The sequence below is a fragment of the Crotalus tigris genome, unplaced genomic scaffold (assembly GCF_016545835.1).
Source record: "Crotalus tigris isolate CLP2741 ecotype Arizona unplaced genomic scaffold, ASM1654583v1 scf7180000017899.1852299, whole genome shotgun sequence".
Lineage (NCBI taxonomy): Eukaryota > Metazoa > Chordata > Lepidosauria > Squamata > Viperidae > Crotalus > Crotalus tigris.
This window is the reverse complement of record NW_024096711.1, coordinates 1,175,181-1,198,846: the sequence shown is the minus strand read 5'-3', so window position 1 is coordinate 1,198,846 and position 23,666 is coordinate 1,175,181. Positions and strand designations below refer to the sequence as shown.

At 38.7% G+C, this 23,666-nt stretch overlaps 2 protein-coding genes across 5 annotated transcripts in view; one reads left to right on the top strand and one right to left on the bottom strand.

The window, feature by feature from the left end:
* The first annotated feature begins 3,920 nt into the window (after positions 1-3,920).
* On the top strand, positions 3,921-17,250 carry VPS37C (VPS37C subunit of ESCRT-I). Of its 4 annotated transcripts, none has more exons than XM_039344266.1 (7): positions 3,921-4,014; positions 4,723-4,798; positions 5,660-5,715; positions 10,459-10,573; positions 10,659-10,830; positions 12,412-12,494; positions 15,031-17,250. In XM_039344266.1, the coding sequence occupies exons 4-7, from the start codon at positions 10,481-10,483 to the stop codon at positions 15,781-15,783; spliced, it is 1,101 nt and encodes a 366-aa protein (XP_039200200.1). In that variant the 5' UTR covers positions 3,921-4,014; positions 4,723-4,798; positions 5,660-5,715; positions 10,459-10,480; the 3' UTR covers positions 15,784-17,250. The 4 variants fall into 4 exon arrangements, with proteins under 4 accessions (XP_039200200.1, XP_039200198.1, XP_039200199.1 ...); XM_039344264.1 differs by having other exon boundaries at positions 5,660-5,737; XM_039344265.1 differs by lacking the exon at positions 3,921-4,014 and having other exon boundaries at positions 4,504-4,798; positions 5,660-5,737.
* Positions 16,627-23,666, bottom strand: part of CD5 (CD5 molecule) — a 33,537-nt gene continuing 26,497 nt past the window's right edge. The window contains exon 9 of the mRNA XM_039344262.1: positions 16,627-23,420. Within this exon, the coding sequence (XP_039200196.1) occupies positions 23,332-23,420 (89 nt within the window). The 3' untranslated portion in view covers positions 16,627-23,331. The remainder of the gene's footprint in view (positions 23,421-23,666) is intronic.

Sequence of the window (23,666 nt, the reverse complement as noted above, 5' to 3'; positions counted from 1 at the left end):
ATTGTTTTGTGTGCTGCCTCCATCCCATGGATGGGGCTTTGCTTGTTTGTGCAGACTGGTTGCTGGCATGCTGCAGCCCAGTACTGGTCCGTAGACTGGGGGTTGGGGACCTCTGTTCTAATGCCTCATAACCATGACAAGATAAAATCAAATACCCCCATCTTCATGTTATTCAGGTTTATCATTTTCTCTTCTTGTTTGATGCCCTCCATATCTGCCCAGAAATAAACACTGCTGAAGTTAATGTGCTTCATATTTTTTTTCTCAGTTTATTTTAATGTGACTATTTTCAGCTTTGTCACTATTTGGAAGGGAGAAGGGAATGAAGAAAGGGGCATTTTTAAGTCTCTAAAACTTTTTTCCTTCAAAGAAAGAAGATGCTGGAGGAGAATATTTGCATTTCCATTTTTTATTTGATTGAGTAAGGCAGAAAAAGGGAGAAGATAAACTTTTGTTGAAGGAAAAGTTTTTATCATGGTTCAGTCCAAGCCAGGAATAAACAACATGGCAACTGCTTTAGAAAGAAGGTTGCAGTTTATTGAAGAGGAGAGCCAGACAGAGAGATGACTCTGGAAGAAAAGAGCAGTGAGCACATGTAGGGAGTGGGGTTTTATACCCTCTGGAGCCATTTATTTGGAGTTGTTCCTGTGGCATGAACTTTGACCTGAGTCTGAGTGTGCCTTTCTGATATTCTGATGGTGGTGGGTTAATCCTATTATGTCCCAAAGGTCATATCCTGCTTCCCTGGCTGTGGCTGATGACTCTTAGATTTTTGGTGTGAGGGGTTGTTGATTCTAGGGATCTTTCTTCCTAATCCGAGTTTCCTGACTCCAGTCTTTCTGACAAGATTATCACATCTGCAATTCTACAGACTTGGTTTCTGTTTGAGACAGAGGGACTTGGGGGTGGGGTTGGTTTCTTCTTTTAAAATCCTTTAGGGAAATATATTCTGCCTTTTAAACATTTCCAAGAATATTTCTTTCTCTGGGGGGTGCGGTCTGACTTCCCAAACTTTGCAAGAAAAACAGGAGGTTGTTCAAGTGCTAGCTTCCTTTCCCCAAGCCCTGGAAGGACTATCTGCTGCTGACTCTCTCTTCTTTTCTTTAGAGCTATTGTTCTCTCCTTTGTGGGACTCTAAAACATTATAATTATCTCTGCAGGACTATTTTTGTACATACAATTTTAAAATATGCAGTTACTTTTAAGACAATTAACACAATGGTGTTAATGTTCCTTCCCTTCTTTCCTTTCTCTCCTTAATTATAATATGCCATTATAATTTATGCTGCCCTAATGACCATACATTAACATGCTTTAGTGATGAGATTTATGAGCAGTCCTATTCTTATAGCTTTATTGGGGAGCAATTTACAGGAAACGACTGGTAGATCTCTCTGACTTCATTACCTAAATTCACCCAGCCAGAAAAATAATTATCTTTAACATGTGGTTAAACCATTAGGAGCAGGTGCCTGGGATTTAGCCATTTTTCAGACTTCCTGAGTGAGAGGTTGCCACCATGAATATGCTCTGCAACAGTAACCTGTCAGTTGGGCCTTTTCCAAAGCAACTTTCGTGATAGGTCGTTGGGGTAGAGAAATCATCTGGAATGAAGCAAGAAGGATCTTGCAAAGCATACTAAGAGACTTCTCTCCTGCTTTATCCTGAGCTTCTGTCAAGTGGACTCATATTGGATTCAGAGAACAGATGGCAAAATTGAAGAACTCTTGTCAATTTCACCCAGCTTCCAAATATCCAAAATCAATTAATGCTGCATGTGGTTGTGGCTAGAGGTACCTAAAATGATTCCATGGAAGTACCCAAAATGCTGTTGGAAGAACCCAAATGTTTCCCTCTTGTAGCAATAAATACACTAGGAAACCAGCCACATGAAACCTCTTGTCAGTGGACGCAGTGGAAACCTTATGCAATCAGTTGGGACAAAACCAGTCATCCATTATTAACAGAACTCAACTTCTTTCCCAATTTAGTCAAACTTTCCATTTGAACACATTGCTTTTAAAACATAGATACAATGCTGCTTAACATTGCTAAAAATTGGTCTAATAGTTTTTTAGAAAGAATCCTAGACTCTTTTTCCATAAGGAGCTCACATAATGCTGGAGTACTGTTTTGCAAAGTCCGGCATCATGTAAGCATATGACTCTGCAGAAGCCAGAGGCCTGAATTTTCCAGCAGCCCAAGTCAAAAATGAATACTGTATGGAACATTGTGCTTAGCAACTTTGCAGGTTTGCAGTGGTAGAAAGCCACCTGTAAGAACATACATGCAATATTCTGTCACATCATCACCTATATTGTTAACAAGGCATTGTAGAATGCATGTACAGCAAGTCTTGAAGGATCAGAACAGAACAAAAAAAAATCATAAAACTAGAATAACTAAATATAGTGGGCTGGGCAACAAGGCAAAGGCTCTACCATGAGCATGAATCCCTTAAAAGGTCAATGGGGCATTTTCATGCTATAGTTATTGGGGCTGAATCATTTTTTATCTATAAGTAACATGTTATAAAATCTTGTCTTGAAGACTGTTGTGGAAAAGATATCCACTGAATAAAGAGCTCAAGCATTTGGAGATATTACAACAAAGTATAGTTTATTGATATGCACAAACTTACAGGTCACTTAGTTTCTGGCCAAAGAAATGTCAAAGAGCCACCAGGTCTACGGGGTTATAGATTATAAGTCTTTATCAGAATTTATTATACAATCTTCATACAAAGAACGCTAACATCAGATTAGATGAGGGAGCTGACTTTACTGTGGCAGCCATTCTGGAGATTTCAAATTTTTGTATTTCCAAACACGTCTCTCCCTCTGCTCTTCTGTTCTGATACTAGTACTAGTTATCACAAACAACTGTTGTTTGTTATGTTCATCAATTGAGTCTTTTTACACTGCTAGAAAAGACAATAGCCTGCTTTATCCCAAAGATAGTTTTTTAGAAGGCAACTGAAGTTTCTTTTTTGCTAGATGTTTTGCTGCTCATCTAAGAACCTTCTTCAGTTCTGACTGAATGGGGGAGAATGGAAGGATTTATAGTCCTTGCAGTCATCTGGTCATTAGCACTCTTTCTGAGAGTCTTTGAAGCCACTACTCTCAGAAAGAGTGCCAGATGATTGCAAGCAGTGGTACCTGTTCTTTGATAGGGCTATCATGTATCATGTGGTCTTGCAGGAATTTTAGAGCAAGGATGTAAGACCCAGAAAACATCTAAGAACATAAATGAGCAAAATAAAGGGTGTTTTTTTTTTTTTTTAACAAAATGGAGTTTCTCTGACTAAACTAGCTATATTAGAACTACAATTTGAAGGATGCAGACCAAAGAAATGATTCGGAGGGAAGGATAGGCATAAGGAAGTACTAGTTATAGCCGTTTCCTTTTCGTATCTTATGCCTTTCATTTGTACGAATTATATCTTATTCCTTTTCTGCATTTTATTTTGAAACGCAACATCGTGTAGGGTATGGATGCGATATACTAGACGGTGGCAAAGAGATGAAGAAAATTTATCTTTTGCTTCCATCCAATGATTGTCCGGAGTTCTGCAATGCAAATAACCTAACCGTATAGCGGGTAGATAACCAAAGAAATCAGAGCGCCATGAAATGCAAAAAGACTGTCTTTCACAAAACACATACATTGGATGCGATACAAATTTTTAAATTGCATTTTAAATTGCCTCTATCTTCAAGACAAGAGATCCGTGAGACAGAGACCAAGTGTCAAATTGTCTAACTCGACTCTCGCAGGTACGGTAGCAAACTGCTTGCGATACGTTTCGTTGGCTCTGCCAGTGGAATAAACCATCTCTTTTCCGGGTGGGAAGAACACTTGAATCAATTTCCTCCCCCCCCCCCCCCGCGCTCATGGTAGTAACTTGAGCGGACCATTGAGCGGACGCAATTTCCGGCTTTCTCCCGGAAACTTCACTTCACGGGGTTGTAGTACTTTCTTCTATTCTTCTTCCGTCTCCCCGGCTTTTCACAGGTACGTCGTTATTGTCAGAGGGCTGAATCGCTTAACCCTTTCTCGCGAGAAAAGAGGAAGCCCCCTCCCGCCCCGCCCTTCTTTTTGGAACGGCGGTCTCAGTGGGTGTAGGGTCGCTGTGTGTCCCGCGAGATGCCTTCTTCCCCTCCCCTGCCGCCCTCCGGCCGGGCTGGCCCTGCGCGTGGCAGTCCCGCGCGGATCAGCTGGCGGGGAGGGGCGGGGAGGACAATGCTTTCCTTCCAGGCCCGCGCGCTGCGGAGGCTGCTGGCGTTCGCTCCGCTCTGGAAGGCTCCACCCTGTGACGGGAGCCTCACGCCGAGTCAGGAGGACCCTTCATAGGGTTAAAATAAATCTCGGTCTGGGGTCCTCCAGATGCAAGTCCCAGGATTGAACTGGCTGAACTGGGAATTATGGGAATTGTAGTAGATTGCTGTAATGCAACATATTGGGAAGGCACAAGATTGGGGGGGGGGGGAAGGGTGTATCAGTGGCGAAGTGGCGAAACAGGTTCCAGAGTAAATGTTTAATTCACATTTAAAAGGGTGGGGGATTGTGTTCTTTTGAGTGTATTAATAAGCTTGGAAGAGGTGTGCCGGTTGTTTTATTGTACTGTAATTTGTGACTAAAATTACAGTGAAAGCATAATTATAATACTATGCTGTAAATGCTTAGTTTGTGATAAGTTGTATTGTCATTTATCTCACGCAGCACCAAATTTATCTGCCCTTCATCCCTGTTGGACCCCAGGTGGGCGCTTCAGATTTATCAGTGGCACCAGTCTGAGGTATTTGTGTATGCTTTATGTATCTTTTGGGGTATAGAGAGCAACTTCCATAGTAATTAAAGTTTTGCAGATGTCATTTTTTCCTACTGGTAACTGATAACTGCTTCCTCTTCTTTTGCTATTCTCAAGGGTACCATGAACATTATTCTCAATTTTATAACTTTCAAAATCTTTAAAATGACTAGATGTATCACTAGATAATATTGGCTTGCAGAGGGGATTCATCTGCTATATCTGAAATATACTTTGCACAGGAAATAATTTCACATGCTCTTCTTTTCAAATTAGACAATTTCTTCCTGGGGTCAAGGCCATTGATAAATAGGAGTAGAAGGCCCTGTACTTGTATCATTATATATGAGAAAACATTGTCCTGATTTAACCCTATCTTTAACTTCTATTTTCATTCTTTATATTTTTTATGTTTGGTGGGTATTCATTTTTGTTGTTTTTATGGAATTTTATACCAAGAAAGTTTTATCTGATTTATGTTCTACGTAAGCCTCCAAGAGTCTTTTCATTGCAATGAGATAACAATGGATTAATAGTTAAATGTTGTACAAGAAGATCTGGGGATGTTAGCTAAATATTTATTGAAAAAGGAACTGGAAAAATTATTTCTGACACACACTTTCAGGAAAATATTATATTGCGCACAAACAAGTTGTCAGAGGCACACTTTCATTTTCACGTTATATGTAAAGCATCTTCTTTGTTACTCATAAACTTAGATTAAGAATAGTGTTCAATATAGATGGAACAACCTGATTATTACTTATAATTTCTCCTTAGAGGATATTTAGTATTCACTTTGGGAACCATGAAAGCAAATATAAACTTGGCTTTTTTATTTTTTTGCAGATACTGATGGTGACTCTTCAGAGACAAGTCTGTGAAATATTTTGTTTGAACCAAAGGTAGAACCATCAGTAACAGAGAGTAAGAGGCTATATATATATTTAAAATGGTCTCTTTTATATGTCCTGCTACTCAAGAATTCTGTCTAGTTTACAAGAGCCTGAGATATTGGAGTTAAATACAAGAGACTTAACTACCGTATTTTACGGCGTATAAGACGACTTTCTAAACCATGAAAATCTTCTCAAAAGTCGGAGGTCGTCTTATATGCCCAGTCATCTTATACGCCGGAAAATACAGGTATTCTATTTTATTCCTTTACACATGTGGTTTGGCATACCGCCTCCTTCTCTCTTCTTCCCTCTCCTTCGCCATCCCAATCCCTTGCCCACCCCTCCAGAACTGCGGATTGGTAGTGGCCATCCCGTGATTAATTCATTCGAAGGAAGTAGAAAGGGATGGCCCAGGGGGAAAAGAGTTGTAGGGTGGGTTTTTTTAATAATGAAAACAAACCTAAGCATCTGCATCCATTCGAGGCACTTCTTAGTGCTTCTTCCGCCATCATCTGGGGCCTTTTCGGCGTTGCCCTCTCACCCCTGGTGGGAGTCGCTTGGGGGAGGCGGAGCTTGAAAGGAGGCGGGGCGGTAGGAGATGCTCATGGGGGATGCAGTGACGGCTCATACTGAGTGTGCGACCGGCGGCTGCGGAGGTGGGCAGGCAGGTGGCGGCGGTGCAAGGCGTTCCCTCTTTCCTCGTGCCCCACACGGTAGGGAGGAAGGAGGAGGAGGCTATGGGTCTGGAAGGGGAGGGAGGGGTGTCAGCTAAATTCCTCTCAGATTTACGAAGCAGGAATGAGGGGGGACAGAAAACAGCTACACGGTCCTTTTGCCTGTCGACTTCCACCGAGCTTATTCCAGCGGTTTTCCCCCGCCTAAATAAACTTGCATGGTGCATTTGTGGTGTTATTTATGACAGATCCTGGCTGGTCAATCTGGCTCCCGTCAATAAGTACTGTAGTGCACTGAGTTTTAATAACAAATTTAATTTTTATTTGGTGTGCATTGGAAGAGTGATAGTCTTATACGGCGAGTATAGCCCAAACTCTATATTTTAAATGGAAAAGTTGGGGTTGTCTTATACGCCCAGTCGCCTTATACGCCGGAACATACAGTATATGTGATCCATGATTGTATTTCCTTGCTATTTTAAAAGACAGTGTAGCTGTAATAGGATTTTTATCTTTCTGCAGTTAGTTTCCTTTCATCATGCCATTTCTTTTTGAAATTAATGCTTCATCAATGATTTTGATTGCCAAAATATTTTTTATACAAATAGTCTTCAGCCTATGACTGGTCGTTTAATGATTGTTCAAAGTTATGATAGACTTCAAAAAAGTTACTTATGACCCTCATCAAAGTTACATGTTTAGGAATATTATTCATTTGTTAGAGCTATATTTTCGCTTTTCTCAAAGAGCTTAAGTCAGTCTATATAGCCCTGGTTCTATGATATTCAATCACGGTTCTCCATGATATCATACAAATAGTCCTTGACCTAAGATGGGATTGGGAGTCTTATTAAGCAATGCATTCTTAAACTGCAGCCACTTAGCAGCAGCAATCCAGGAAGTCCTGGTTGCCTTTGTTAAGGGAATATCCTGGTTGCTAGGTGAGGCAACTTCTTGCTGGCTTCCCACAATCAAATCAATGGGGAAGTTGGCAGGAGATTGCAAACTTGAGGCTCTCCTGGGTGAAGCAGGGAGTGAGGAGATATGGGGGAGAGTCAGGGAGAGTGCACAAGGTCCTCGAAACTGCTTGAAATTTCAATCTTCTGAAGCCTCTCCACTCTGGAGCTAAAAATCCTTGTTGGCTGAAAATTCTGCTTGAATTTTGGCATGGAATATTTTCAGCCAGCTCCCAGAGTCGAGAGGAGTCCTCTCCAACTCGGGGGGGGGGGGGGAGGGGATGGTTGAAAATGCCCCATGCAAAATCCTGCTTAGGCTTCAGCACAAAGTTTTTGGCTGACCCCCAGATATGAGGGGGAGGCGTATTGGCAGGCAGCAGCAGCAGCTTACAATCTTTCCTGCTGGCTTCCCTGTTGACTTTCTGGGGAAGCCAGCAGGGAAGATTGCAAATGGGTACTTGGCAACTAGTCACAAATGCAGACAGGTTGCCAAGATTGCAGTCATGTGACCAGGGGTTCTTCATTGGCTGTAACTTCGGGTCTGTAAGTCCCTTCATTCAGCACCTTTGTAACTTTGAATGATTGTTGATTGAATAACCATATGCTGAAGAGTACCTATACATATGGCTTGAGGAAAGCTGCTTGCAAAATCTGTTTATATACTGCAAACATCAAATTGTCTGGCCCTAGTGGATCACAAAAGACCACTTTGTCTAGGATCAGTCACAATGGGAAACTTCATTGGTTGCTTCAGTATAATTTTTATTGTACAAAGAAGCTGCTTGTGTGATTATTAAACCACAATAAGGTTTGGAAAGATGCTACAATGACACTAAAGGACTAATACATACCAATGGGGAAAATAGTAGAAAGTAACAAGAAGTTGAAAAATGTATTCTGATTTCTGCCGAAAAACCAGGAGTGGTTGTCTATCTTGACTTACCATAAGCTTTTTTGTGTGTCAGTGAGTAATAATAATGAATCAAAAATCTCTCTTACCTGTTAAGACGTTCTTTGAAACCATAATTTTCAAAAGGAAGATAAAAATTTATTTGTTTATTTTGAACAGGAAAGTGTCATTTAATGCCAATAGTTTTGTACAATAGTTTTGTGTAATGATTGGGGAAATTCAGCGAAAAAGATACTGAATTTTCTTTGTTGTAAAAATGAAAGCAAGTGATTTAAAAGGATTCTGCACAAGAAAAGATTAAAGTTTTTTTTAAAAAAATATTACATTGAAAATGAAGGATATACATATACGTATGTATGTATGTATGTATTCCAGTTCTCCTTTAATTCTTTGCTAGCAATCCAAATTTTAGAAATATATATGATGTGACTGACATGCCTGTGGATGGCTCTAGTTTGAGCTGATAAAAGGCAAAAGATTTCTTTCTCCCATATTTGGGTCGACAGGGTGTATCAAATAGCACTCAAGATAATTCTCCTCCCCTGTCTCTTCCCTCCCTGATACAGCTGGCAAAGTGAGAAAGAGCCTGTGGCCTAGAGGTTAAAACACAGCTGCTTAACATGCAGACAGCCCAGGTTCCAATCTCAGAAAAGGTATGTCTGGTTGATAAGAACTAAAGAGTTTGAAATAGCTATTCTAGTTCTCCTTTAATTCTTTGCTAGCAATCCAAATTTTAGAAATATATATATATACACACATACAGTATACACACACACACACACACACACACACACACACACACACACACAAATATATATCATTAGCTTTTGTTGCCAAGGTTGCATGTTAGATTGAGCCAAAAGCCGAAAACCTCCTGCTGCACAGGAATGTTGCAAATTCTTAAACTGATCTTATTTGCTCAGTTAATAGGCTGGTGGATTAAGATGGCAAAATTCAAATGGAGATTGTTGTGCAAAATCCCCTTCCTGTCCTTCAGCCATTGTATTTCTTGTCTAGCCACCATGCAATCTATAAAGCTGCACAAACCATTACTGGGTAGTTATTGAGTATTCTTCCTGAAACATAAAGTAACTTGAAGCAGAGATTATTTAGAACATTTTAGTTCACCTTAGTGTCATTTCATTTCTTCCTGTTACTTAGTTTTTGGAAGGTTTATGTTTTTTTCTTTGATCATCTTTGATCACACAAATAATGCTGTACAATATTCCTATTATTAGCGATAGGTACTAGAGAGATTATATTTAATTCTATCTGTCTTGTCTTTCATAGAGGATTAAATCGTTAATTAAAGGTGGCTAAGTTATGAATGAAACTAGGCCTGCAATAGTTCTAATTAAAAGCAGGAGGCTGGATCTGATGATGCTGGAGGGGAAGGAGACAGATAATTGAAACGCTTTTGTCGTCTTTTCCTGGTGTGAATGGTGACTAATTAATACCCAATAACTACCCAGTAATGGTTTATGCAGCTTTATAGATCAAATGGTGGCTAGACAGGAAATATAATGGCTGAAGGATTGGAAAGGGATTTTGCACAACAATTATTATAAATTAGTAAAGTTGTGATAAAAATCTAAATAAATAAAATATTGTTTATGTTAGAAGGTGGTGGGCTTGGAGCTTTTGCAGGAATGCAGAACTTAGAGGCATTGAGTCAGAGCATAATAAATTCACCCTATGACATTATCAGTTGTTATATTCTGACTGTAAAGGTCAGGCTGTGATTTACAATATTTTCTTTATTATTTCTGCTCTAGATGGACCAAAACTATATAATCTGTAATGTTGCTTTGTTTGGGGCTCTTCTGCAGTGCTTTGGCAAAGAGCCCAAGGATCATTATAGTTCATGTGTGCCAATAAAGGATACTTTCTTGCATCTTTGTTTTGGTCTCTCTTTTAAGGTGGATAATGCAGTACTTCGTATGATATATTTACATACATATGCTCATAAATACACGTACGGCCTTAATAGGCAAAACCTTCTGTTATTGGTGTGGCACTTGTATGTAAAGTTACCCTTCACATTAATATGCGAAAGTGGAGAAAGGACGAGTAATTATTATGCTGTCCTCTGATAACAATATTTGCTGGCGAATACGGCTTACCTAAACTGAAAATTACCCTGCAACCAAATATGCTTGGGTGATGATATGAATTTACTAATCATCTTCTTTTTCTCTTAATCCTGAAGGAATTGATGAACCCCCCAAAAGATGGAGACCTTCAGAGACAAGACTGTAGATGAATTGAAAGAACTACAGGAAAATTTGGAAGAGATTGAGCGGTTGGCATTGGAGTCTGATGAGGTAATCATTCATACACATGAACATTATTGAAGAGAGAAACTATTCTTTAAAATGAGCCATATCTACCTAACCTTTCATTTCTCAGGTCCAGGATATACAGTTGCAAAGGGAGATGGCTCTGGCCACAAATCGTAGTCTTGCAGAGCAAAACCTGAAGTTCCAAGAGCCCCTGGAAACAGGACGTGCAAACCTCTCTGACGGATATCAAGAGCTGCAAAAACTGATAGAGCGATGCCAGGAGCAGAAGTCAAAGCTTGGTAAATTTTTCAGATGGCTGTGGCTGATGGGGATAGAGGTGGAACAGAATTGGCTAATAGGCTTTTTCTAGCCAAGATTAATTTTGTGCATTTCCTTCATCTTGGTCTTGGGACATGGAATAGCTATGGGGGTATGGTTGGCACCTCATCTGGGTGCATTTGTTGATACTATCCAGTAGTCAAGCCTACACAGCATTATAGTGCCAGTGACCATCTTCAGTAAGGCATTTGATAAAGTAGATCACAACCTACTACTTGACAAGATAGAAAAATGTGAGGTAGACAGAACCACCACCAGATGGATCCGTAGCTGGCTGACCGGCCGTACTCAGAGAGTGGTCCTCAATGGAACTGCATCTATATGGAGGGAAGTGTGTAGTGGGGTGCCCCAGGGCTCTGTTCTGGGCCCAGTACTCTTCAACATCTTCATCAACGATTGGGATGAAGGGATAGATGGGGAACTCATCAAATTTGCAGATGACACCAAGCTGGCAGGAATAGCCAACACTCCAGAAGACAGGCTTCAGATACAGAAGGATCTGGACAGACTTGAACACTGGGCACTAACTAACAAAATGAAATTCAATTGTGAAAAAAGCAAGGTTCTACATTTAGGCAAGAAAAACCAAATGCACAAGTACAGCATAAGTGGCACCATGCTCAATAGTAGTAACTGTGAGAGGGACTTCGGAGTCCTAGTAGACAATCACCTAAATATGAGCCAGCAGTGTGCTGCAGCTGCCAAAAAGGCCAACACAGTGCTAGGCTGCATTAACAGAGGGATAGAATCAAGATCACGTGAAGTATTAATAACACTCTTCAATGCCTTGGTAAGGCCACACTTGGAATACTGCATCCAGTTTTGGTCACCACGATGTTAAAAAGATGTTGAGACTCTAGAAAGAGTACAGAGAAGAGCAACAAAGATGATTAGGGGACTGGAGGCTAAAACATATAAGGAACGGTTGCTAGAATTGGGTATGTCTAATTTAACGAAGAGAATGACAAGGGGGGACATGATAGCAGTATTCCAATATCTCAGGGGCTGCCATAAAGAAGAGGGAATTAAGCTATTTTCCAAAGCACCTGAAGGCAGGACAAGAAGCAACAGGTGGAAACTAATCAAGGAGAGAAGCAACCTAGAACTAGGAGAAACTTCCTGACAGTGAGAACAATTAATCAGTGGAACAGCTTGCCTCCAGAAGCAGTAAATGCTCCAACACTGGAAGTTTTTAAGAAGAGACTGGACAGCCATTTGTCCGAAATGGTGTAGGGTTTCCTGCCCGAGCAGGGGGTTGAACTAGATGACCTCCAAGGTCCCTTCCAACTTTACTACTATTACTATTACCATCTGATTAGTCAAAAGCTGCACTTTGGGGTTTAATTGATCACCCTTCCCTTCTTCCTCCTTGGTTATGGGTTCAGATTACATGACACTAGTTCTTAAAGCAACAGAATTCTTCTTTTAGAAGCTGGTTGCCTTCATGTACAGTATATGTGCATAACCAGGTGCTTGCATTGAAAGGAAGAAGAGAGGCGCGGTTTTGTCTAATTTTTAGGTGTCTATTTTTTATTTCTCAGAGCAATTCTCAGCAGCAACAAAGCCTGATACCCTGTTAGATCTTCTGAAGGTGGAAGGACTCAAAATTGAAGAAGAATCTGAGGTTGGTCTCTTATTTAAATTCCAGAGGGAATAAATTATTTTAATAGAAATTGAATGTTAAAAGTTAGTCCAGCTGAGCTTTCCCACCTTTTGTCCTTTCCCACATTTTGTCCTTATTTGCACAAGCAAATACCTGTGATTTCTATATGGCTCTTAGACACATCCCTTATTTACCTTTGAAATTGGCACCTGTTGCATCTGAAAATCCCACTGGGCTAGTGATCAAAGAAATGAAGTTTATTTCCTCCTCTTTCTCGTCCCCCGTGGGTCTGGCAGGTATTTTGCTTGCACTAAATCAGCATTTTTTTTTTAACCAGTTGTTGATCCTTCACTATGTGCATAGCATCTAACTAGTTCTCGAGTAAATTCAGTGAGGCATCAAAAGGAAGTGTTTAATAGTTTGTTAGCGTCATCTCACCTATTTTGAAGATTGTTTCACTCAAGCAAAGGTTTGCTTGGAAGGCTAATTGAGGTTAGTCCCCTAAACATGAATAGAGCACAGACTAAACTATAGCAGGCATTATTATTTAAGAATGAAAGGAAATTTACAGAACTTGCACCTTTTACTCAAATCCTTCATGCGTTTAACTTGGGTCTCATGCTTCTTCCATTTACTTTCTCTGTTGGAGAAAGTAACTGGAGGACTTCTGGTGATTTTATTTCATGAAGATAAGCTGGAAGGAGTGACTTAAACTTAATGAGTCAATCAGAATTAGGATGGATTTTTATCGGTCTGATATTTGTAATTGAAAAAAGTTTTAATATAAAGTTTGAAAATGTATTTTTTTCCTTTATATATAATACTTAAGTAATTCCCAAAGCTTGTAAAATATTATTGAAAGTGTATTTGAAAGTATCTGTGTTAAGAGAAAGTTAAAGAAAAAGATGTATTAGCTTAAATAAAGGTTTAGAGTTTTTAAAGGAATGGTTACAACAAGAAAAAATTATTCTGTGAGGATAACTTGGAGAGATTGATCTAAATTTAATGAGTTAATTGGAGTTAATTAGAATGTTATTGGTCTGAAAGTGAACTATACAGTATGTATGTTAAGAGGAAGTTTAAAAAGATGCATTAAAATGTTTTGATTTTACAAATGTCTTTAAACAAAAGTTTAGTGTTTTAAAATGGATGAAAAAAAGGATTTTTCCCTTTGAATCTGAAAGAATACAGTGAATTTTGTTAATATAAATGGTGATAGTTTATGAAGATTATTAAGTGCAAATTAATTATTAAGTGCAGAAATATATATTATTTCCACAGCAAAGAAAATAAAGCAGAAATGGTTAAATTGATTGCTTTATTCAAAGAGGAGAATATATTTAATTATGTTTTTTATCTAGATATCACTTCTGGATTTTGTATTTGTGATGAAAAAAAAATGAAACTTTGACTTTGGTTTTGCCGATTAGATAGATTTGTTGTTATAGAAATGGCTCTATATAGTATATTAGTATATATGGCTATATTACTAATATTAGTATATATGTTTTCTGAGGTTTTCGCGGGTGTTTGTATGTAGGTCTTTGGTTATTCGGGTTTTCTCCCGCGTCAAATTGGAAGTGTCTTGGCGATATTTTGACGAAGTCCCATTCGTCATCTTCAGGCTGGTGTTTTTGGCTTCTTGCTTCTAGGACAGGGGTTCTCAACCTTGGCAACTTTAAGACTTGTGGACTTCAGCTCCCAGAATTCCTCAGCCAGCTTTGCTGGCTGAGGAATTCTGGGAGCTGAAGTCCACAAGTCTTAAAGTTGCCAAGGTTGAGAACCCCTGTTCTAGGAGCTCCTAGAAGCAAGAAGCCGAAAACACCAGTCTGAAGATGACGAATGGGACTTCGTTGAAACATTGCCAAGACACTTCCAATTTGACGCGGGAGAAAACCCAAATAACCAAAGACGTATGTATGTATGTATGTATGTATGTATGTATGTAAAAAACTGAGGCTGTAATTTTTTCCCCCTTTCTTTTTCCTTCCCTTAATTTCCTATTTTTATTTTTGTATTTTATACATTGATAAAACAATAAAAGTCATGAATCCGAAAAAGAGAAAGTAAGTGGAGAAGAATAACCGTTTGTTTTTCCTTGCATTATCCTACCATTTGCAGGAGGATTTTGAATAGCTTGGGATAAGGAAGTCTTATTGTCAGGAATTAGAATACAGTAATGGTAATTGGGACTGGCATTTCTGTTGCTAAGCAATGCCACATCATTTAGCTTGGGAGACGCTTACCTGAGCAACTTGGGACCTGCCCTGCTGGCTTCCCCATTGACTCTGCTTATGGGTACCTGCAGGGAAGGCCACAAATGGTGATCATGTGACTGTAGGATGCTGCCACCTTTGTAAGCGCAAGCTGGTTGCCAGATGCCCAAATCATGATCACGTGACCATGAGGATGCTGGGACAGCTGAAACTGTTGTAAGCACCACTTCTTGCAACTTTGAATGGTCACCAAATAAGTGGTTGTTAACTGAAGACTATCTGTATGTTCCCTTTGATGCCGATGGAAGCATTATTTTAATATTTTTCTTTTTTTATTCCAGATGATGGCTGAGAAGTTCCTGGAGGGGGAGGTGCCTTTGGAGACATTTCTTGAGCAGTTTTCTACCATGAGGAAATTATCTCATCTACGACGAGTAAAAGTGGAAAAACTTCAAGAAGTGTTGCAAAAATCTCAGTCCTTGCCGGAGCCAGCAGATAGCAATGAATTTAACCACCAGTCTCCTTCCCACATATCTTCTGGACCTATAAATCAGCAGCCACAGAAGCGTTCAGCTGGGGAACCACCCTTTCCTTTACCTTATGGTCTATCACCTTGTATTCCAACAGGCCCTTCAGCTTATGGGGCTCTCCAGCCAAGGCCCTTTGGAGGAGCACCAGTCACAGTGGGACATGTTGCCTCCTCTCAACCAAGTGCCCAGCCCCCATTTCCATATAAACCACCCTCAGGTCCTGGATACCCATCTGTTCCTTCAAGTAATCCAGTATCCCAGCCTCAAACAGGAGACCTGCCTTCATCCAGGTACTCTTGGTCTCCATCCAGAACATCATCTTCTGGACCAGGGTATCCACAGCCTCCTCTCAGGGCTCCGTCAGTAGCGCCAGGATTTCCTCAGCCTATGCAGCCTCCCTATTTTCCATCAGGAGGAAGGCCACTATGTCCTTATCCCACTCAACCTTCAGCGACTAGCTTCCCTGTTCCGCCCCAGCCTCCATATCCCCCAGATCCAGCTCCATCTTTTGGATATCTGCCACCACCTCTTCCCCCTCGGGGCAATACTTGGTCTGGATATTAGACCAGCTTTCTAGGCAGTATTTTACATGGTAGCTGATGAAATGATGTCTTGCTAGCTAATCAGCCCCAAGATGAAAATTGGGGAGGGTCATCCTGAGAAACATATATACAGAAGCATTACACTGATGGAATAAATGATGGAATAATACTGGCAAGAGCTGCAAAGGAAGGCCACTGTTTGATGGTTTGTAGGTATAGTGATGGTAGGCAGCCTTAATGGAATCAGTATTGGCCAAACATTCAGTTCAAGCCATAGTATAAAATACACACAAAGACCCAGAGCTTTTATCATGGCATTGTGCTTGCTAAGCTCTTTAAAGAAGACTTAATGGACAGCAACCTCGATCTGGTTTTGTGTGTGTGTGCGTGTGTAGGCGTGTGTGTGTAGTTTTCTAATTTAGTATATTAGAATATATTAAAAAGTTGTATATACCTATATTCTTACAGAGAATCTGATGGAGAAATCAGTTACGCTTTTCTGATGTAAAACATGATTTCTAAGGAAGAAGTCTAAAGTGTCTCTTGGCATTAGGAAGTACCTCCTCAACAATAATGATATGTTTGCTAACTCCACAAAGAAAGAAAGAGTCTTCTCTGCTTGCTCATAGCTATAGCAGATTACCAAACAATTGTGGATGGATATTCCCATATGGAAGGCTTGGAGAACCCTTGTCAGTCTAAGGGAGCATGTTTCTTCATAAAACTGCATTAACAGCACTGGATGAGGTCAGCACCAAAGGCCAAAACTATTTTGCTCCGTTATTCTTGCCATCCCCCCAATTTTGCAATGTGTGTTGAGAGCTTCCACAGAATCCACAAAGTGCTCCTCTCATCCTATGCTGCATTTTTTTTTAAAAAAAGGTGCCATTGTTTGGATTCTCCTCTTTCTTCCATAACAAGTTAACTTGTACTTTCTTGATTTCATACCATGGAACGAGACTTAACCATGACTTCTTCAGTCCATAGGTTACCCTTTGAACAGTTGCTCTGTGATTTTGTTTGACCTAAGCAACTTGTGATCTTGGCATTGCTTGGTAGTTGGTTAGCATTATTGACCAATAGAAAGCCAAATCACTATGCATTATTTATATTGAGGAATAAATGACGTAATGTCCTACCTACATTATTGAGTGTGACAACCTTCTCAGGAATTTGGATTTGTAGGTTTCATCATATCCAGATCCTTTTCTTTAATCTTTTAATTTTACAGAGAATATAGGAAACGGAGGCATTTCCCTTCTTTTTGTTTATTGTTTCACTTTGGTTGAGAAGAAGAAACACTGGCTGTCAATTAATAGGGTGCAGGGGATGTAATGGAAAACAAAATAGTTTTGCTAAGCACTTTATCCTCTTGCTTGTCTGTAATTTATTTTTTAAAAATAAACAATAGATTTGACTGACTTTCAGATTTGATGGAAGCAATTGCATATATGTAATTGATTATGGTAATAAAATTTGATGAACTGCATATAATTGTGTTGCTATGAATTTTGGAAATGAGGCTGTAGCTGATTTATACTTGAAATTTTGCAACATGTTTTCTTTGATTTATATTGTATCAATAGGCGCTTCATTTTCATCTCAGATTCATAACTCTCTTGTACTAGCTGACCTTTAATTTACTTAAAGATATATATTTATTATTCTATCCCCCCCCATGGACCAATAGATTTAACTCATCTCCAATTCTTTTAACACTGAAGCATCTCCATTCTCTAAATTTTAATTTTCATGATTCATTTCCTCCTTTATTATTCTGTTATTGTCTCCCCATTCTCTTTATATCCTTCTTCCCAGTATAAATTGCTGCTTGGCCAATAATGATTTAAATTATTATTTAATTCTAGATTTTTCCAGTGTTGACCTAATGTGTAATAACTTCATATCTATATATCCATCACATGACTTTTTCTAGCTAAGCAATTTCATATAAAGTGTAGAAAGGAGTAAGAAATAAAAAATTAAAGACAGATAGAAAAGCAAAAAGCTGTAATTTACATGAACATGACTCATTAGACCACTCCAAATGTTTGTATCCTTGCGTCTTTGGTTTCACTCTTCCCATTCATTTCTCCATATGTAGCTTTTTGCTTTTTAAACTTCTCATATCTGTTTATTTGGACCACCAATTCTAATGAATCATGATGTCCTCTTCAGCCTTTCATTTTTTTCTTTGTATATTTGAGATTTGATTATCATTCTCTCCATAAATAACCAAATCACTCAAATAACCAAATCATTTCATAATATTCACTTTTGTATTCAATCCATATTCATCCAACACCCCTCGCCACTGACCACATCTTCCTTTGCTGCATATACTTAAGTACTGTACCCCATTCCAGCTGCATCCAAGTTCTTAACGTTTCTCCTAAGATATTCACCTTTCATTTCTGTATAACAAATTGGGGAGAAGCACATTGTTATACATAACAATTTCACACCAGAACACTTAAGGGCCACTACCTTTTTTGCCAGCATTTATCCTAAATTCTCCATTTTCCCATATTTAGTAAGCATCGCACCAAAGTACACAAACTGATTTGCTTGCTTTAGTTTTTCTCCATTTATATACTGCTCAAAAAAATAAAGGGAACACAAACTTATAGGATGTCTTATTTTTGTGTTCCCTTTATTTTTATGAGCAATATATATATCTGGCAGTCATCCACTCCATTTTGCCTGTCAAAGACAATCTTCTGTTTGGTATATTATTTTTCTGAACCTTGTGGCATCATATAGCCTAACAAACATTGACTGCAAATCATTCAGGTGTTTTGTCAACAAATAACATAGATGACATACCAAAAAAAACCCAAACCCAAAACCATTACTCTAAACTAATTCACCTATTAAGGTTACCACAAACATTCCTTAAATATCTATAAACACATCAAGCAATCACACCCTTCCCAATATTCGTTGTCTTAATTTGTGACCCCTATATTTTGACCTTCCTGGGAATGCAAGAAGATTCTCATACCAACTTAACTGGTATAATTCCAAGTTTAATGTTTTCTTCCCTAGTAAAAATTGTATGCTCTTAACTAAGTAATTGGTTGATCAAACCATCCGAAGATTTTGCGATACCATTAAAGTCTAAAAGTCGGGGAGTAGTATATCTTGTCACTTAGTTATTTGCAGGCTAGAATTTGTACCCTCATAAATCTGCAACAAACAAAATATGTGAGTCCTACATCACCTATGAAGGCATTTTTAATTATTATGATAGACTGATTCTTTGGGTTCTTTATGGAATGCATCATAAATATATCAATTTGTCATTTACTTTATATCTGTTTGCATATTTTTTCCTTTTGCACAGGGAAAGGGGGGAAATAACAGTGAAGTCCAAATTGTAATTTGCAGAATTTAAAAGCCATAGTCTGTGTCACCTGTTGCCAATTTCTATCTTTATTTTACTTAGGTTCCACCCCCCCTAGATTTTGTTGTTTCTTTACAGCAGGCGTGTCAAACTCGCAATGTCACGTGATGTGTTGCAACATATCGTGACTTTTTTTGCCATTGCAAGAAATGGGGTGGGTGCAGTTTCGCTATGATGCATCCGGCCCGCAGTTTGACACCCCTGCTTTTACAGTATTTTTCTAGAGGAGCTAGGATTGCAGAAGTTATTTCATTACACGTCCAGAGAAGGTCGTTAGTTTTTAATCAACCATTACTTTGAGGAAAGTAAGACATCACATCTTAATGATGGTTTAGATTATTATAATCGATTCTATATGGGTTGACCATTGCAAAATGTCTGGAAGGTTCAGATGTTGTAAAACGAAGAATAAGGCAGCTAACTGGTACATGATACATGAAGCGTAATGTTTCTGTTGGAAAACTGCCCTATTTGTCCATTGTTTTTCAGACAGTTGAAAATATTGAATTCAATGTTGAAAGCTTAGAAAACAAATATCTAAGGGACAATTATCTTAGTATGAACCTATCCAAATAGTAAACTCGGCAGAAGAAGCTCTCTTAGATGGCCTCTTGGACTAGTTCTTGTGTTCTTCTCAAGCTTTGTTTGGGATGCGTTCCCTTGGAAGTTACACTAAATCCAAATCTTCCAGTTTAACCAGGGATTTTTTATTTTGAATTACTTTAATTTTTATTATTGTTTTATGGGAATTTAAGTATTGCATTATTATTAGCTACGTTAAACATGGACAGAAATACAAATATCTTTTCCAGTAAAAGCTGATAATGATTATTTAATCAATTTAGCCACCACCTGTCTTTTCACACCACTCTGGATGGGTCACAATATAGCAAAACAGAATTTGAAAATAACAATGTACAAGATAAGTAGCCAGATATTTCATCTTGTTTATTCAAGAGAACTAATCTACAAAATGCCTGCCACAAAGGACATCTATTCACTCTAATTCAAGGCCTGGTAGAACAGCCAGGTTGTCAGCTGCCACCTCCCCCTTGCACTTTGCCACCGTTCAGTATTAGCTGCCGTGAACTCAAGGGGTGGTGGTGGATGGGAGGGAGGATGTTTTGAAGGAAACGAAACTTCATTGTATTTCTCCAAGATGGGCTTTAAGGACAATTGGCTAGGAATGGAGCGCAGCTGCATACCAAACCTCTGGCCTGAAGTGACCGTTCTAAAAATATCTTGTTTGAATTTGATTGGACATGGGAGCCCAGTGATGGATGGCAACTAAGGGAGGGAAAAAATAGACTTGGGAGTTTTGGTGCATGTTTTTCAGTTCTGGCTATGCGTTGCTGTAATTCACCTGACTTCCAGTAAACCATACCTTTCTCAATAAATGGGGAGGATTGAGGGTCGTTCTTACTTAGAGGTTCAAGCTGAGGCAGGTCTGACACAGGTCTTAAAAGCCTTCTAGATTACCAATGGAGTAGAACCACACAAATTTCAGGCACTGTGACAGAGAAGGTGCTGGTCTTTAATAGGCAAGAGCTAACCCACTCAAGGTTAGAGATGAAAAATCCCTGGATCCAGGAGGCCCTGTTGTCTGCAGCCACTCACAAGGATTAAGTTAAAACCAGTTCCTGCCCTATCCAAAGAAGGCACAGGAACAAAAGCCTTAATGAGTTTGACATGTTCTTTATTTTACTACACCCCAATTCAAGGAATCTGAGCAACAAGGGACATTTGTTAAACCGTGCAGACAATTGCATTGCAAATTGCTCTCAGTTGCATGCCAAAATTAATCACCAGAGAGTTGTTTTTGAAGTAATCTAGTTTAGATCAATATTATCTAAAAATTGTGAAAGCTTTTTATAGCTGCACACAAAGCTTAGATAAGCGTAGTTGTTTCATTGTTCCATTTTCTGATTAATTGCATACTTGGTTGTTTCTAATTCCATACAAATCAATAAAACAATCTACTTCTAGAGAATAGGCTTCAAGATTCTAGTTGATTTGTTAGTTAAAGGAACAGGTTTTTTTTTTCTTTTTAAAGTTTTGTGATTACATTTTTATGTCCAAGTGCCATTTTTCAAAGAACAATATATTTGGTTCTCCCTCTATTCTCATTGCTCAGCTAAGTCTATTTGAAAAGTGGTGACTGGCCTATCATTTTTGAAACAAGTGAGGATATAATCACCAATCTCTCCAGCACCAGGACAACATACTGGTCCTTTTTAAAAAGAATTACAAGAAAGTAATTGTATTGGCCAAACATATTTTCAGGTCTTTGGAAAATTCAAAATATTTTTTAAGTACTCTGGATCAAGATAAGTATGCTATTTGAATTTTCCAAATTAGGCTGAAGCTCCATAGATATTTACAATTTTTAACATGGGCTTCCAAAGACTTGGAATGAGGGGAGATCCATGTTAATCTATGGTATCAAAAAACAAAACATGAATCTGGAAGCACTTTTCCAACAAACACATTTTATTGTGGCGTCCTTGATGCTCTCTGAGCTTGGTGGTTTTCTTCTCATTATCAAACTAGGTGACATCAACAGCACTGATAACTAGTTACCTAGTTTGGTAATGAAACATCTATAAGTCAACCACCAAGCTCAGAGAGCACCAAGGACCTCACAGTTCAATCCCAAGCTACAAAAAATTATCTTCTATTGGTAACATATTTTATTAAAAGATTTAAGCTTTTGTAAGCTGCAATCCATCCAATGAAAAAGTACGTATCTGCATTTGTGCATGTGGTTATTTCAACTGACAAAGTGAACCGCAGCTTAAGAAAGCAAAAACATGTATGCCATTTATTAACTACTGTACAAAGAATGAGCTTCAGTATCATTTAAAAAAACTTTCCCTTCCAAATGTAGAACTAACTATAGAACTGGTTGAAAATGTTTGATACAATCATTTGTCCCACCAAAAATATATTAAATGGTTGGAGAGGCTACCCCCTTTCTCCAAAGACAGCAAGATAATAACCATGTTATTTTTGAAATGTACAGCAATTTAAACAGGTGAACAACATAGCATTAATCCATAGGAGAAATCAGTTGTGAACCAGATGTGAAAATTGGAACTATGGACCAACTTTTTGCAGTCCCTAATGTCAATAACCAAATAAAGAATGGATGTCATTTGAGCTACATGAATGTTGAATGCATAGTTCACCCCGCAACTACCATTCAGATTAAACTAGTGTTGCTTGAAGACAGTTCAATAGATCTAACAATTATTAAAGCTCTCACTAATTAGCTTCAGTATTTATTTAATTGCAACATATTTATAACACATAGAGTTATAATCTTTTTACAAGTATATGTTGATACTGTACACCCTAAAAAATGAACATTAATTTAAATGCTCTGGGCCAAGAGATGTATGCTATTTGAAATTTCCAACTGAATAATATTAGCTCTTCTGACTTATTCTAATTCAGTATCTCAGTAAGGTGATGATCCGTGTATCCACATTTCTGTACATATGGCTACTTAGTATATATATACTGCGTCTTCTTGAAATTTTAACTGACACATACATCTTCCTTATTTGGCTTGCCAGAGATCACCTAGCCTTATTTTGGGTTGTCAGGTAGGAGGATTTTAATCCTACAGTGGTCCATAATCCAAATTGGTTTTCAGTGTCTGAAATTGGGAGATTTCTATCTCTATCAGCGTCTCCTTGATGGACTGAGACTTATAGGCGTTGAAATGCAATATAGTTGGCTGGGAAAAACCTGCTGATGCTCAGGTTATGAGTAAGTTGGTGGACTGGTTTTGCTATCGCTGTGGAGGTAGAGAAACTCATCTATCCAAGATCTATATTACAAGTATCAGTTTCCTTCCTTTCAAAAACTGCTTTAAATTTATTACAGTGATCATGTCCCTGGAATTTACTATTCATTTAAAGGATATTCCATTATCAGATCTATATTGGGTTTTTTGCTCAGAAGCTCAAACCATACATATTGTGTTCCCCTCCAATTTTTCTCCACAACCGCCCTGTGAGGTAGTTTAAGCCTGAGAGAGAGAGAGACTGGCCTGAAGTCATCCAGTGAGCTGAGGATGGAGTAAGGGTCACTTCAATGCCACCTTAACCACTATACTGCAGGTGAACAGGAAGGAGTGTCATCCATACTTCACAGAGTTTACAACTGCTGTGCGGAACATAAGTCATAATCGCTGTCAGAGGAGTTATCCAAAGGGCTGGGAGATCTATTGGTTGCTCCTTCCAGAGCTGCATCATGGAGGAGAAAAAAACAAAACAAAATAACCCTCAGCATGGAATCACATTGCCATGAAATACCAATTGATGCTAATAGGTTACCCCTTCCTGAAATGACTGAAATCTTTGCATCTTCTACAAAGATGTTTAGAACAAGAAAGATGATTAGGGGGCTGGAGGCTAAAACATATGAAGAACGGTTGCAGAAATTGGGTCTGTCTAGTCTAGTGAAAAGAAGGACGAGGGGTGATATGATAG